General features: G+C 31.9%; 2 protein-coding genes across 2 annotated transcripts; one reads left to right on the forward strand and one right to left on the reverse strand.

The window, feature by feature from the left end:
- The first annotated feature begins 5,382 nt into the window (after positions 1 to 5,382).
- Positions 5,383 to 7,123, forward strand: ERD15 (dehydration-induced protein (ERD15)). Its single transcript, XM_028063973.1, has 3 exons — positions 5,383 to 5,596; positions 6,306 to 6,654; positions 6,794 to 7,123. The coding sequence occupies exons 2-3, from the start codon at positions 6,348 to 6,350 to the stop codon at positions 6,817 to 6,819; spliced, it is 333 nt and encodes a 110-aa protein (XP_027919774.1). The 5' UTR covers positions 5,383 to 5,596; positions 6,306 to 6,347; the 3' UTR covers positions 6,820 to 7,123.
- A 272-nt stretch (positions 7,124 to 7,395) lies between these two features.
- BPG2 (P-loop containing nucleoside triphosphate hydrolases superfamily protein) lies at positions 7,396 to 11,408 on the reverse strand. The gene is made up of 4 exons (XM_028063961.2): positions 11,222 to 11,408; positions 9,792 to 11,107; positions 9,348 to 9,515; positions 7,396 to 8,124 (listed from the first exon to the last, which is right to left on the reverse strand). Exons 1-4 carry the CDS (start codon positions 11,322 to 11,324, stop codon positions 7,750 to 7,752), a joined length of 1,962 nt encoding a protein of 653 aa, XP_027919762.1. The 5' UTR covers positions 11,325 to 11,408; the 3' UTR covers positions 7,396 to 7,749.
- Between the last annotated feature and the right edge of the window lie 629 nt (positions 11,409 to 12,037).

Genomic DNA, 12,037 nt, shown 5'->3' on the forward strand with positions numbered 1-12,037 from the left:
TTGATTAGAGCTGTCAAAATGGGTTGGAACCCACGAGCCAACCCGACTCATTATGGGTTCGGGCCAGGTTGGGTTGAAATTTTTTTACAAATTTCAATACGGGTTAATTTTTGACCCGACTCATTTAGAACCCTGGTGAGCCAACCCGCAGATAAAAGGGTCACACAAGTACTTTTTTTTATTAAGTTGGGCTTTACATTTTGGTCATGTTATGTTTTTTTATCCAACACATAAATAATTTGAATTTTTTTTTATATTTTGGTTTGTATTTAGATTGTATTAAAGTTTATTTAGATTTTAATTAGAATTAAAATCTAGTTTTGACTGAAAAAAAATTGTATTTTTTTTTTTAATTAAGTGAGCCTGTGAGCCAACCCGTTTAACCTGTCAACCTGTGATGGGCCGAGTTGGGTTCGATTTTTTTTTGGCTCGCTAAAAAGTGAGTCAGGTTGGGTTGGCTCACTAAATCATCAATCCATGGTGGGTCGAGCCGGGTCGGGCCGGGTTACCCGTTTTGACAGCTCTAATTTTGATAATTAATTGTCATAATAAAATAAAAGAAAATCACATTAATTGGAATAACTATCCTAAGTTTGTCCATAGAGTTAGATATTCTTGTAGCCTTCACGTTATGCAACAATTATTGCATCTAACATCCCTCTCAAATTGGCCTTAGATCTCTATCTTGATCTAACTTTCTTTGATGTCTTTATCAGAATCAAGTTTTTTTTAATGTCTCGACAATGCTCTGTGCTTTTGTTAGATATAAAACTTGATTGTCACATTATCCGATAAAAGCTTGTTGATGGTCTTATCCACTTTCTCTGTGTTTCTTCTATAAGTCAACTTACTCATATGTTTACTGAGTCATTGTATCCTTCTGCTTTTCGAGTTGTTACTTTCAAGTTGGGTCTTTACAATATTCATGTCCATTTTGAGATGACGTGATAGAAATATTATATTTTTTATTCTATTTTATCATTATCAAATATTATGTTTTATGATGATACATATTAGGTTGTCCTTCTCCCCATTTTGTATTCTATATATTGGACAAGTTTCTAATAAATCAGTATGAAAGCTCTCATTAAGTTGTTGTTCGTCAAACACCTCTTGTGGATATTTTTCCTTCTCATAACTTATACATATCTAACATGTGTTAAGATATTATTGTATACTATATCACATTTGTGTTAAAAAATTAATTTTCTTTTTCATTTAATTCACTTTTATATTCCCAAACACATTTTACAAATTATTTGTATAACAAAATATTTGTTACTTTTATTTACAATGTCTTGGTGTTACATGGATATACATTAGAATGTAAATATGAAATCTTTCATATTTTTATTATATTTTTTCTCCTTCGATTTGGAATGGAAATACATATAAATAAATAATTAGTTGTGATAATGATATAAATAGGAGAATGATAATTTTTTTACTTTTTATCTTAGTTCACAAATTAAATGCGAAAACATTCTAAAATAATAAAAGGGTTGCAAAAGGAATATACAACTAGTTAGAATCCTCTCATTTTTTAAATGTTGGTTCCCAATACCTATTAGAAAAGTTATATCCATTTTCACATATATGGTCAACAAGTTACCCACTTGTAATGGCGAATGTTAGTAGTGCTCTAAGGATCACAGGCCCCAAAATTATATATATATATATATATATATATATATATATATATATATATATATATATATATATATATATATATATATATATATATATATTAAATATAGTATATATTATCTTGATGAAAATTAAAATAGATAAATTTTTAATTTCTTTTATAAAATATAATATTTAATGTTAATAAATAATAAAATATAATAAAGAATAAAAGATTCATTGGTACATTTTCTTTCTGAGAGTTCTTTTAGGTTTCTCACTTCATCGTTCATGATTGTATATCTTTTGTTTTTGAAAAAACAAAATAGAAAGTTAGAATCAAAATTCATTATTTCTGCTCTCATTTCTTATAAGTTCTCTTCCACTTTTTAAGACGAAAAATTAACACACTCTTTTGATAGTAAAATATTAGTTTAATATTTAGTACTTTTTTCATCTCATCAATTTTTTGTATATATATATTTTTTTATGAATATAGATGAAAAAGTTATGTACTATATGTTTTTTTTATAACCATTTTTTTAGTTGTGATTACTTGATTATCGTAGATTTTTCTTTTAGTAATTACTCTCTTAATTTTCGATTGAATTTTGATAAATTATTTTTTAGTCTTAATTTTTTAAAATAGGTATGTTGATGAAAAATAAAATAATACATTACTTTTGTAAGGTGATAAAAGGAAATATATATGTGAAAGGAAAACAATACAGATTTACTTCTTCACATATTTTCACAAGCACGATACTAAAGATCTAATTGGTGAATAAGAGGAACCTTTTTACAATTCAAAGAGTTACAAATGGAAAGTTTCATATTAATTCTTTGGAACTTATTCCAATAAAATGTATTCAAATATGTGAATATAAAATGAAATTAGAAAACTTATTTAAAATGAATTCCATATCAAATACAACCTCAAAACTATCATTTTTCTAAAGAGAAACATACGAGGAGATTTTAATAATAAATTATATATACTTTTGTTATATTAGTGACAATGATTAAATATTTAAATTTTAAATATATTACTTTGGCCCTCTTCAAAATTTTTAATCTAGATTCGCCACTCCCTAATTATATCTTAAAGAAGGGTAATCTTATCAAAATATTGTCTTTTATTTCCTTAATGATAAGTCTATTTTGTACAATCTTTATATGTGATGTTTTTAGTCACTCTCATAATACAAATTAGTAAAGAATGAATCTAATTTCATCATATCATAATACAAACCATAACTCAAAAGAGTGTTTTTGGTGTGTTTTCATACAATGAAATATGAGGAGGAACCTACATATGAAATTTATTACATATAATCCCTTATTGACCAATGTAAAAAAAATAATTTATGTCATATACTACAAAGTTTGACGTAAATTATCTATTTTACTTTGACCAATCAGGAATTTCACGAAATTTGCTTTCACTTATTTACAAAAATGTTATTGCACTTTTTTTACTTCATTAGACCTAAATTAAGTGATGTAAATGATTATTTTTGTGTTAGTAACGAAACCATAAAATGTTTATCCAATTAATGTAGTAAGTGAATTTATGCATGATCAAAGATAAAGACATGCAAATAATTGATTAATTCCTCTATATTTGAAGTCAAGCCCATGAAATATATTTTTTTCAAGAAGTAAGACACATTGACCTTATAGATATATGTTGATGCAAACTATTTAACTTTTTGTTATTGAAAAAAAAAACTATTCTTTATGTACTACATGTTTCTTTTAGACCTTGGAGATCAAGTGTGGATAAAAATTATTCTATAGCATAAGGCTAAATTTCAAGACTTTGCATATGTGTGTGGAAGACTTAGATAAAAAGATACGTTGTGATCTTAAAATAAATATCGACATTCATATACTATTATACTGTGATAACAAATTAGTCATAAGCACTTATGTAACATGATGTGACTAAACATGTTAAAATTGAAAAACACTCAATCTATTGACAAAGGTTTTGTAGTTACAATTCATTTCCCTTTAACACTTCAAATAACATGCATTTTTCACTGATGAGTTTTCTCAAGATAGATTTTAAGATATTTGAGACAAGTTGAGAATAATTACTTTTATTTATCAATTTAAAAAAGAGTATTTTAAATATTGAATTATTAAAATATAAATATATTCAGCAATCTTTACAGTGATTATAGAAAGAATATGATTAATATTGGATTGATTAGCATGAAATTTTCTTTTACAGCATAAGAATAATAATAATAATAATAATTATATATATATATATATATATATATATATATATATATATATTATCAATTACAAATAATTATCTTAAGTTGTAAAAATGTCTGAAATTTACATTTTTTATGAACTCAGTCGGGTAAAATTATCAATATGAATTTAATTTTCAATAAATAATAAGTAATTTATTTGTTGATTACCTATAGAAAGATTTGTACCTATGAAAAAGTTGTCACTAAAAAATATTAATTTTTTAATTATTTAATAGATCATACATAATCAACCACTAAAGTATTTAGGTTATCAATAATATATATTAAAAATCTAGTCACACAATTATAATAGTATTCATAATAATTAGAATTATTAAATTTTGTGTTATTCATAAACTCATAAAAAAAAACAATAACTTTCATAAGTAGAATTAGATGATAAATATTTAAATATTTTTCATATAATCTAATAATAAAAATAAGTGAGAGGGTCTACTACTGATCTTATTGTAGTTGTAACTACTAATGTGTTGCTACTTATATTGGTCATGGGTAAATAGAGGTGTGAACTTTAATAAGTTTCAACTATACTAACTCAAGTCAAAATAAACTCTCACTACAATATACTCAAAATTATAAATTAAATGGATAAAAAACACTCAAATATTTTAGGATAAAAAAAACCTACAACTCAAATATGAATAAAGTGATGATAATAAAATCTCATTCATGCAACATCAACCAATAACACTTTCTTAATCATACCCTATATCAAACTTTATTTTATAAAATTAATGTCTTACACCTACCACATATATTCTTCTTATTAGTTCCAAAATGACTTTGGTCAATTTTATATTACGTAATAACTTTAAAATAGCAACATTCTTCCGTGACATTCATATGCTTTTGAAAGTTTTCTAATGGATGAGATTTATTGACTTCAAGCAATCCCAACACTCAAATTCAATCATAAAATAATTTATCTATTATATTCTATTAGAAGATTTCTTTTTCATGACCCATTAAGTTATTCCAAAGTAAATATTATGGACTTGTCATAGAAGGGTTTTGAAGAGAAATTATTATTATTATTATATTATTATTATTATTATACTCATACGTCTAAAAGAAAACTCTACATAAAATTTGACAATAGTTTAAATTAAATGGTCAAGTAACTATGTATTATAATATTTCCCATGTCCTTTAATAACTTATATCTATCTATTGTAAGAATTATATTTAGTCGTTTTCATAAGTTAAATCCAAAAGAGTAATATAAAATTATAAGCATTAAAAAGGAAGTTATGAGTTATAAGTATTAAAAAAAAAGTTATTTACGTAACAAGGAAGTTAAAGAGTAATTAACACACCTTCTTGGCTAAAATTTTGAATGGTTAAGGCACAATTACTAACTTTACTAACTGTAAAACAATTAGGAACCGTAAAAGTAGAAACGAAACGGGAAAACATTGAAACGCTGAAAACCGTAATAAATACGCGTTAGGGTCAACAAACACGGGCAGGAATACGCGCACAGTTGACATTGACCTCAGCAACGTTGCGTCCGAACCAAGACGCAAACGGGACGGTGCGTTCACCGAACCTATCTCGGTGGGCCCCATTTCTCCCGAACTCTGGCTTCGGAGTGATCCTTTCTCCCCCTCTAAATTGCGCCCTCGCGACTCGCCTCGACGCGTGACTCTCGCTTGCTCGTCGATAACGAAATTTCTTAGGTAATTAATTCTCTCTTCTCTCTCTTTGCGATCTCTTCGTGATTTCGAGGATTTCGTTCCGACGAAGTTTCGTTGTGTTTTTCTTTGCTTTCTCTTTGTGTTTTGGGGAACGCGGACGGAGAAAACAAATGAGAAGTTTCCAGCGATCGGTTTGGTTGTTTGTAAATTGTGGGAAATTTATTAATTGTTTGATGTTTTGCTTGATTGATACCTGGAGACCAATGTTTGATTCTTTCGTGTTTGAAACTTTTAGGTTTTGAAATTTCCGTCAGACAATGCTTTTTTTTTCCTCTTTTTTCTTTGCTGATGTTACTGTTTGAATTATTTTATTTTATTACGTAGCGATTAACGGATCTTTACTTCGAATTAGTCAATACTGAGATGGTTTTTGATTTTTCACCTGAGATCTGACCTTTTTTCGTTTTTTGTGTGTGTGATCGTTTCATGTTGTTCCATGGGGGAAAACAAGAGTTACGAATTTGCGATTCCTAAACCAAAAAATTGTCACAATTTTTCAGATATTCGTGTAGTTGATGAAATCAATCATGATAATAACTCCCTATTTACATTTTCGAAATCTTTTACCTAAAGGATTGAACCGTGGAATTTGGTGAAGATCCATGCTTATACTCGAAAACGTGTTTGTTACTTTGGTGTTTGACGGGTTGTTTATGAGTCTTCTTTTTTGGTTGATTTGGTTGTGGTGCAGACGCAGAACAAGGATCAGAATCGTTGAAACAAATTGAGGAAGATGGCACTAGTATCTGGAGGAAGATCAACACTGAACCCTAATGCTCCGCTTTACATTCCAGCTGCGTTCCGCCAAGTGGAGGATTTTTCACCAGAATGGTGGCAGCTGGTGACGACATTCACATGGTACCATGACTTCTGGCTAAGCCAGCAACAGGAGGATGGAACCTATTATGGTGAGGAGGATGAGTTTGATGGTAATGATGTCGTTGATTTGCTGCCAGATTCGTTTGATCTTGATGGCGGTGAAGATCTTGCTGTTTTGGACGCTCAGCTTGAAGACTTCATTCAATCTTATGAAACCAAAGGTAAATAATAAAGGGTTGAATTCAAATTTCAAATTTAGTGCTATTATTATCATATTATATGATTTATCTCGATGATTCAATTATTACTTGAATTTGGTTTTCATTCACTAACTTTTCTTTTTATGAATTTCTTCTGAAGAAACTGGACCCAAAGTAACAGCATGAGCTAGAGAGGAAACCTTTGAACGCATCTACCAGCCAAAGAGGCCGAATGCCAAACGTTGTTTTAGCTTGCGGCCATTTAGCTCTAATATTGTACCATGTTATCCATAGCTTCAGCTTTCTTTAACTCTTGTATAGGCTAAGTTTTCAACCTTCAATCTGTCCTTCTCTGTTAAATGTATGGTCAATAGGGAGAGGAGAAAGATGAAAAAAAAAATGTGACTGTTTCATGTACTGATGTTGTAAAAGCTGCAAGTATTCAAATTACAAAAAGAAAAAAAAAAGCAAAAGAAGACTTCTCTGTAAAGATTTGTTCTCATGACTTTCACCTGAACTTTAAAATGCGCACATTCTTGTGTAGAAAACTAAGTAAAGAAAATCGACACAAAATGGACGCATCCAACTCAGTTGCCAGATTCGACGCCGCATTTGGCACCCTAATTTTCGATATAAAAATAACTAATTACTTTAAAAATGTTTATTTGGTTTAGAGTTTGATAAAGTTGATTCTACTATTAAAAGCTATTGAGATATGCGTGTAACCTTCATGAAACACGACAAAGCACGGGCCAAGAGTAATTAATCAGCTACGAACAAATGAAATGAAATTATATTCCGACACTTCTCTTTTAGGTGCCAAGACAATCAATACAGAAAATTTGAAAAGCTACCTCCTAACATTAATTGCCAATTTATATACATTAAAGCCGCAGGTCATGCGACTTATCTCAGTCAAAATTACACAATGACCTTCTAAACTACTGTGACACCTATTCAATGAGAAGTGCATTTATGTGTATCTGTTGATGGGGGGCTATCATACACCAACCAGTAGCTAGAATTGGATGTAGAAGCTTTAGTTGCAAACATGTTATTGCCTATGCAACAGGTCACTTCAGTTACATCCTTAATGAAAATCAAGCAAAATTCTTTTCATGCAGATAACTCTGCCCCTGCCCCTGCTCCTGCTCCCACGTATTCCGAATCCTCATTGTGAAGTTGTTTCCTTCTTTGAGCTTCAAGTTTGGTTTGGTTGCCAATAGCATCAGAGATGGCTTTAGGTAACCAAAATCCTGGCTTCTCAAGGAATGGTGCCCGGTCAAGCACCAAAGGCTCTCTCAAAGTTACTTCAACCCCATCAAAGACCCATAATTTCGTGGTTGCTTCGCCTTTGAGGCCCAGTGAGAACCAACCTAAACCTGCTATAGCTATGTCAATGCTGTTGACATCCCAACTAGTTCCAGACACTTTTACTTCTCTTTCTTGCCATGTTCCTAACTCAGCAGCACGGTCATTACCAATGGGAGGCTGGAATAAGAATACCATCAAATTAGTCAAACATTACAAAGAAAGATGAACAGAAGACAGTTTTGTTTTATGTCAAACAACAAACACACATTCACACACATATAAAGCACATCTAAAATCCCAAAATTTACACTACAGAGTTACCCTCCACAAAGTTTTAAATTATAGAAGATTTTCAAAACACTCCCCTTTTCAACCAGGAAGCATTCACATTTAGGATTGCACTTTTTGCTGCGTAAACTCAAAATGCGACAAGGGCATCTATTTTTCAACTAGTGAGACCAAGTCTTTCATACAGCAAATCAATTAGAAAGTAAAAGGTGACCATTAACACCAAATATTTCCAGAAACAAATAGTAGCAGCGCTCCCCACTTTGAAGTTCAATACTGCTCAAGTACTTAAATGGATCCTAACCCTTAGTAAATGGTTTTGAATTCTGAAAAGAAAAACAAATTTCTCATAGTTTTTAACTCAAGAAGCAAATATTTTATAACCAAAATCAGCATATTTAGCCTCATTTCAGTCAGCCATTATATCAACCATGCTCAAGCAAATCTACCAGAAAACCCACTTATCCAGACAACATTAACCTCGTTTAGATTCAAATATCTATTTACAATGTTAGCCAAGGTGTGATACTATTTTTATTTTCTGTAATTTGGACTTGACAGAGGTTGGTTGTTTAGGTATAGTTTAATCTTATTTAATTCATATATGGTCTTCTTATTTTATACACAGTAAGTAGTTGGTTTTCTATAGGAATGTTATAGCTTGATTAGAAAAATAAAGTCAATTCTAACATTTCTCGTGCCGGCATTGTACAGGAAAAACTGTGTATGATGTTCAAAATTCACAAATAGGTGCAAAAACACATTCCCCCGATCTTCATTGCTCAAGCCCTGCCCCCCAAAGGAAAAACGAGAAGTTGTGTTTCTTGTTAGACTCAAGGTATATGCACTAGCTAAGCAAAACCTACAGACATGATGCAAAAGACTTCTTTGCTAGTGAAGGTTAACTGGGGACAAGATCGTTAGAAGAGAAGGGAACGGGGGGCAAGATTAACCATACACCCTTCTTCACAAGTATATATTAAATCTTCTCTCTGGTTGCTTGAATTTTCAAGATGGTATTAGCATGAGCAACTTAATAAAATGAAATAAAGATGGCAAAGCTAGACAAAATACAGATTTCAAGGTAGGAAGGAGAACAGGAGAAGGCGTACCTGTAACCTGATACCAACATGTTTTCTCCAAACCTCATCAGCATTTTCAATTTTCCCCATGTGAAGAGAAACATTTGATGATGCCCAAACTGTGACATATATTGTCTCAACAGAGGCTCCAACAAGGTCAAGTCTTGTCAAGCCACCAATGAGTATTGCTTGTCCTACCTGTAAATTAAAAGCAGCATGTGAGAACTTTACTCATTTTCCAAAATATACATAAAAACCTTGCAGTCTTGACTCAGTATGCATATTTATGATTCAGAATCTTCAGGCCAAAACATGGTCATAACTGTTATGTAGAAGACATATTACTAAACTAATCTGTTAGCTCTGAAGTCTTGTGAACATGCACAAAGGGATTTTGAAATCTGGCAAGAAAACAAAAGCACCCCTGACAATTTAGAACAGGATAGAGAACAGCAATAGAAATAAGTAACTTACCTTAATTCTATATGACCGAGGCCGGAGTTCCTTCCGGATCTCAACCATCTTTTGCTCATCCCGATTCAATCTCATTGACATTAAGTATGGGTGCAAGAGCCCTGGAGTGTCAAACATCTTAGTCTTAGCAGGCAAAACTCCTGCAATTCTCAAGATCCCTAGTGTTGTTCCAGGAATTGGAGCTTCTGTCAGCTTGGTAACTTTAGCTCCTTGTTTCTTCGCAAAAGCATTGATCAGAGTAGACTTCCCTGCATTTTGAGCCCCAATCACCCACACATTCCCACGAGGACCAGCCAAATCCTTCACGAAGGACAACAAATTCCTTACACCTAAATCCTTCCTTGAACTGACCAAATAAACCCCATTTAGTTTAGGTGCTCCTCCAGATCTTGATCGGTTTCGAACCCATCTATCTAATCTCGTAGGAGAAACCTGAGAGGGAAGTAGATCAACCTTTGTTGCCACAAGTACAAGCTTCGGCAGCTTCTTGGCCCGCTTGGAGTTGTCCTGCATTCTTTCCAATGCTTGAAACAAGGATTTCACAGCAATCCTAGGGAATGAACCATCAAAATCAACACAATCCACAACCATTACAACAACAGTAGCACTGCCACTTCCAGAAGGGTTCATCAGCCGCGTAGAAATCAATCTATTGAAATCAAAATCCGGTATCAAATTCTCCGCCGTCTGGTTCTTCACCTGGCCATAGTTTCTCAAGGAATGACACCGAGCACACACAGTAACCTCTTCTTTCTGCCTGTTAGCCTCTTTAGCCATCCTCTTCTTCTCAGCTTTGGATACCTTCTTCCTCTTTACCTTTTCCAAGTACTCCTCAGTAATGTTACCATACCCAACCCCTGCAGGTGCAAACCCATTCAATTCCAACTTCTCATCATCTTCATCCAGTACGTTAGCTTCCCAGTCATCAGAATCCCAATCAATCTCATCTCTTAACCCCTTAATCTCTTCTCCAAGCTTAATTTCACTTTCATTCAGAAACCCCACTTCACCGTCATCTCCTTCTTCTGCATAATCACCAACATCATCATCATCATCATCAAACACGTCATCATCCTCTTCTGAAAACTCTTCCACTTTCACCTTCCTTGGTTGGTAATACCCTAGAAGGTCAGGATCCTTATCTTGCATGAAGACTCCACAACCAGGACAAATGGGTCCTCTAGCTTCATCTTCATCTCTCCCCTCACTCAACAACGGGTTTCTACTATCTCTCCTTGGGGCTTTGGCGTGAGTGGAGTCACCCTTCACCGCAAAAGCAATCAAGGACGACACTTTCTCAAAGTGCTTGCTAGTACCTACACTCGACACACATAAAACGCAATTGGGGCATTGGAAAAAGAAAAAAAGGGAAGTGATGTACACTGATAAAGCGAAAAGGATTGAACTGACTAACAAATCGAGGGACTTACCTGAGAAATGGCGAAAACTTGGAAGTGCACGCTCTTGTGTGCTGTTGTTGAAGATGACAAGCTTGGTAGAAGGAACAACAATTGTAGACAACAGCATAGCCATGGCTATGAGGAATGCGAGAAACAAACTTGTCCCAAGCGCTAATGCTGAGAAAGAGGAAGAGGGTAAGGCAGGAGTTTTGAGTATGTTAAAATTTAATAAAACTGATTTTTATGTCGCTCGTTTAAAGAATTATTACCTTTTTAATGGATTATATTATAGCCATATCTTTTTTAAGAAATTAGGTAATTTTTTTTTTCAATATTATGTAAATGGATATATTTAAAAAATTGTACATTTTGGACTGACGGTGAAAAAATATACTTGAAAGTAGTACAACAAAGCATGTTTTCTAATTCATTTATTTTTTAAAGGAAATCGTACACTGAATTTCGATTTGTATATGTTTGAAATCTTTTTAATTTTAGTTTTTGTAAATTTTTTAATATTAATTTTAGAATTCGGGTTTTTAATTGGGTTTTAATTTATTTAAAAAATTTTATTACGAAAAAAATAGAAATTTGCTTACGCTTTATAACTTTAAAATAATTTTTTGTATTTAGTTTAATTCACACATTCATTTCATATGTGTTGTTTATTAATTAAAATAATTATGTTAGTTGAATTCTTATGTGAAAAATATAAAATAATAAGACTCTAATTAAAGATAATGTTGACGAATCATCAGAAAGGTAAAAATATTTTAAAAAATAACATATAAATAAAGTTAAAGAAATATTTATTTATAAAAGTTCTTCTCGCAGAACCCTCTTATA

Source organism: Vigna unguiculata, chromosome 1 (genome assembly GCF_037176805.1).
Source record: "Vigna unguiculata cultivar grain cowpea cultivar isolate G323 ecotype 2 chromosome 1, ASM3717680v1, whole genome shotgun sequence".
NCBI classification, from domain to species: domain Eukaryota; kingdom Viridiplantae; phylum Streptophyta; class Magnoliopsida; order Fabales; family Fabaceae; genus Vigna; species Vigna unguiculata.

Excerpts from the sequence above, each read along its gene's own strand:
- ERD15 (XM_028063973.1), top strand. The coding sequence starts at position 6,348 with ATGGCACTAGTATCTGGAGGAAGATCAACACTGAACCCTAATGCTCCG. Across the intron at positions 6,655-6,793 it reads TCAATCTTATGAAACCAAAG|AAACTGGACCCAAAGTAACA; the intron begins GTAAATAATAAA and ends TTTCTTCTGAAG.
- BPG2 (XM_028063961.2), bottom strand. The coding sequence starts at position 11,324 with ATGGCTATGCTGTTGTCTACAATTGTTGTTCCTTCTACCAAGCTTGTC. Across the intron at positions 11,108-11,221 it reads AAGTTTTCGCCATTTCTCAG|GTACTAGCAAGCACTTTGAG; the intron begins GTAAGTCCCTCG and ends TGTCGAGTGTAG. Across the intron at positions 9,516-9,791 it reads CTCGGTCATATAGAATTAAG|GTAGGACAAGCAATACTCAT; the intron begins GTAAGTTACTTA and ends TTTAATTTACAG.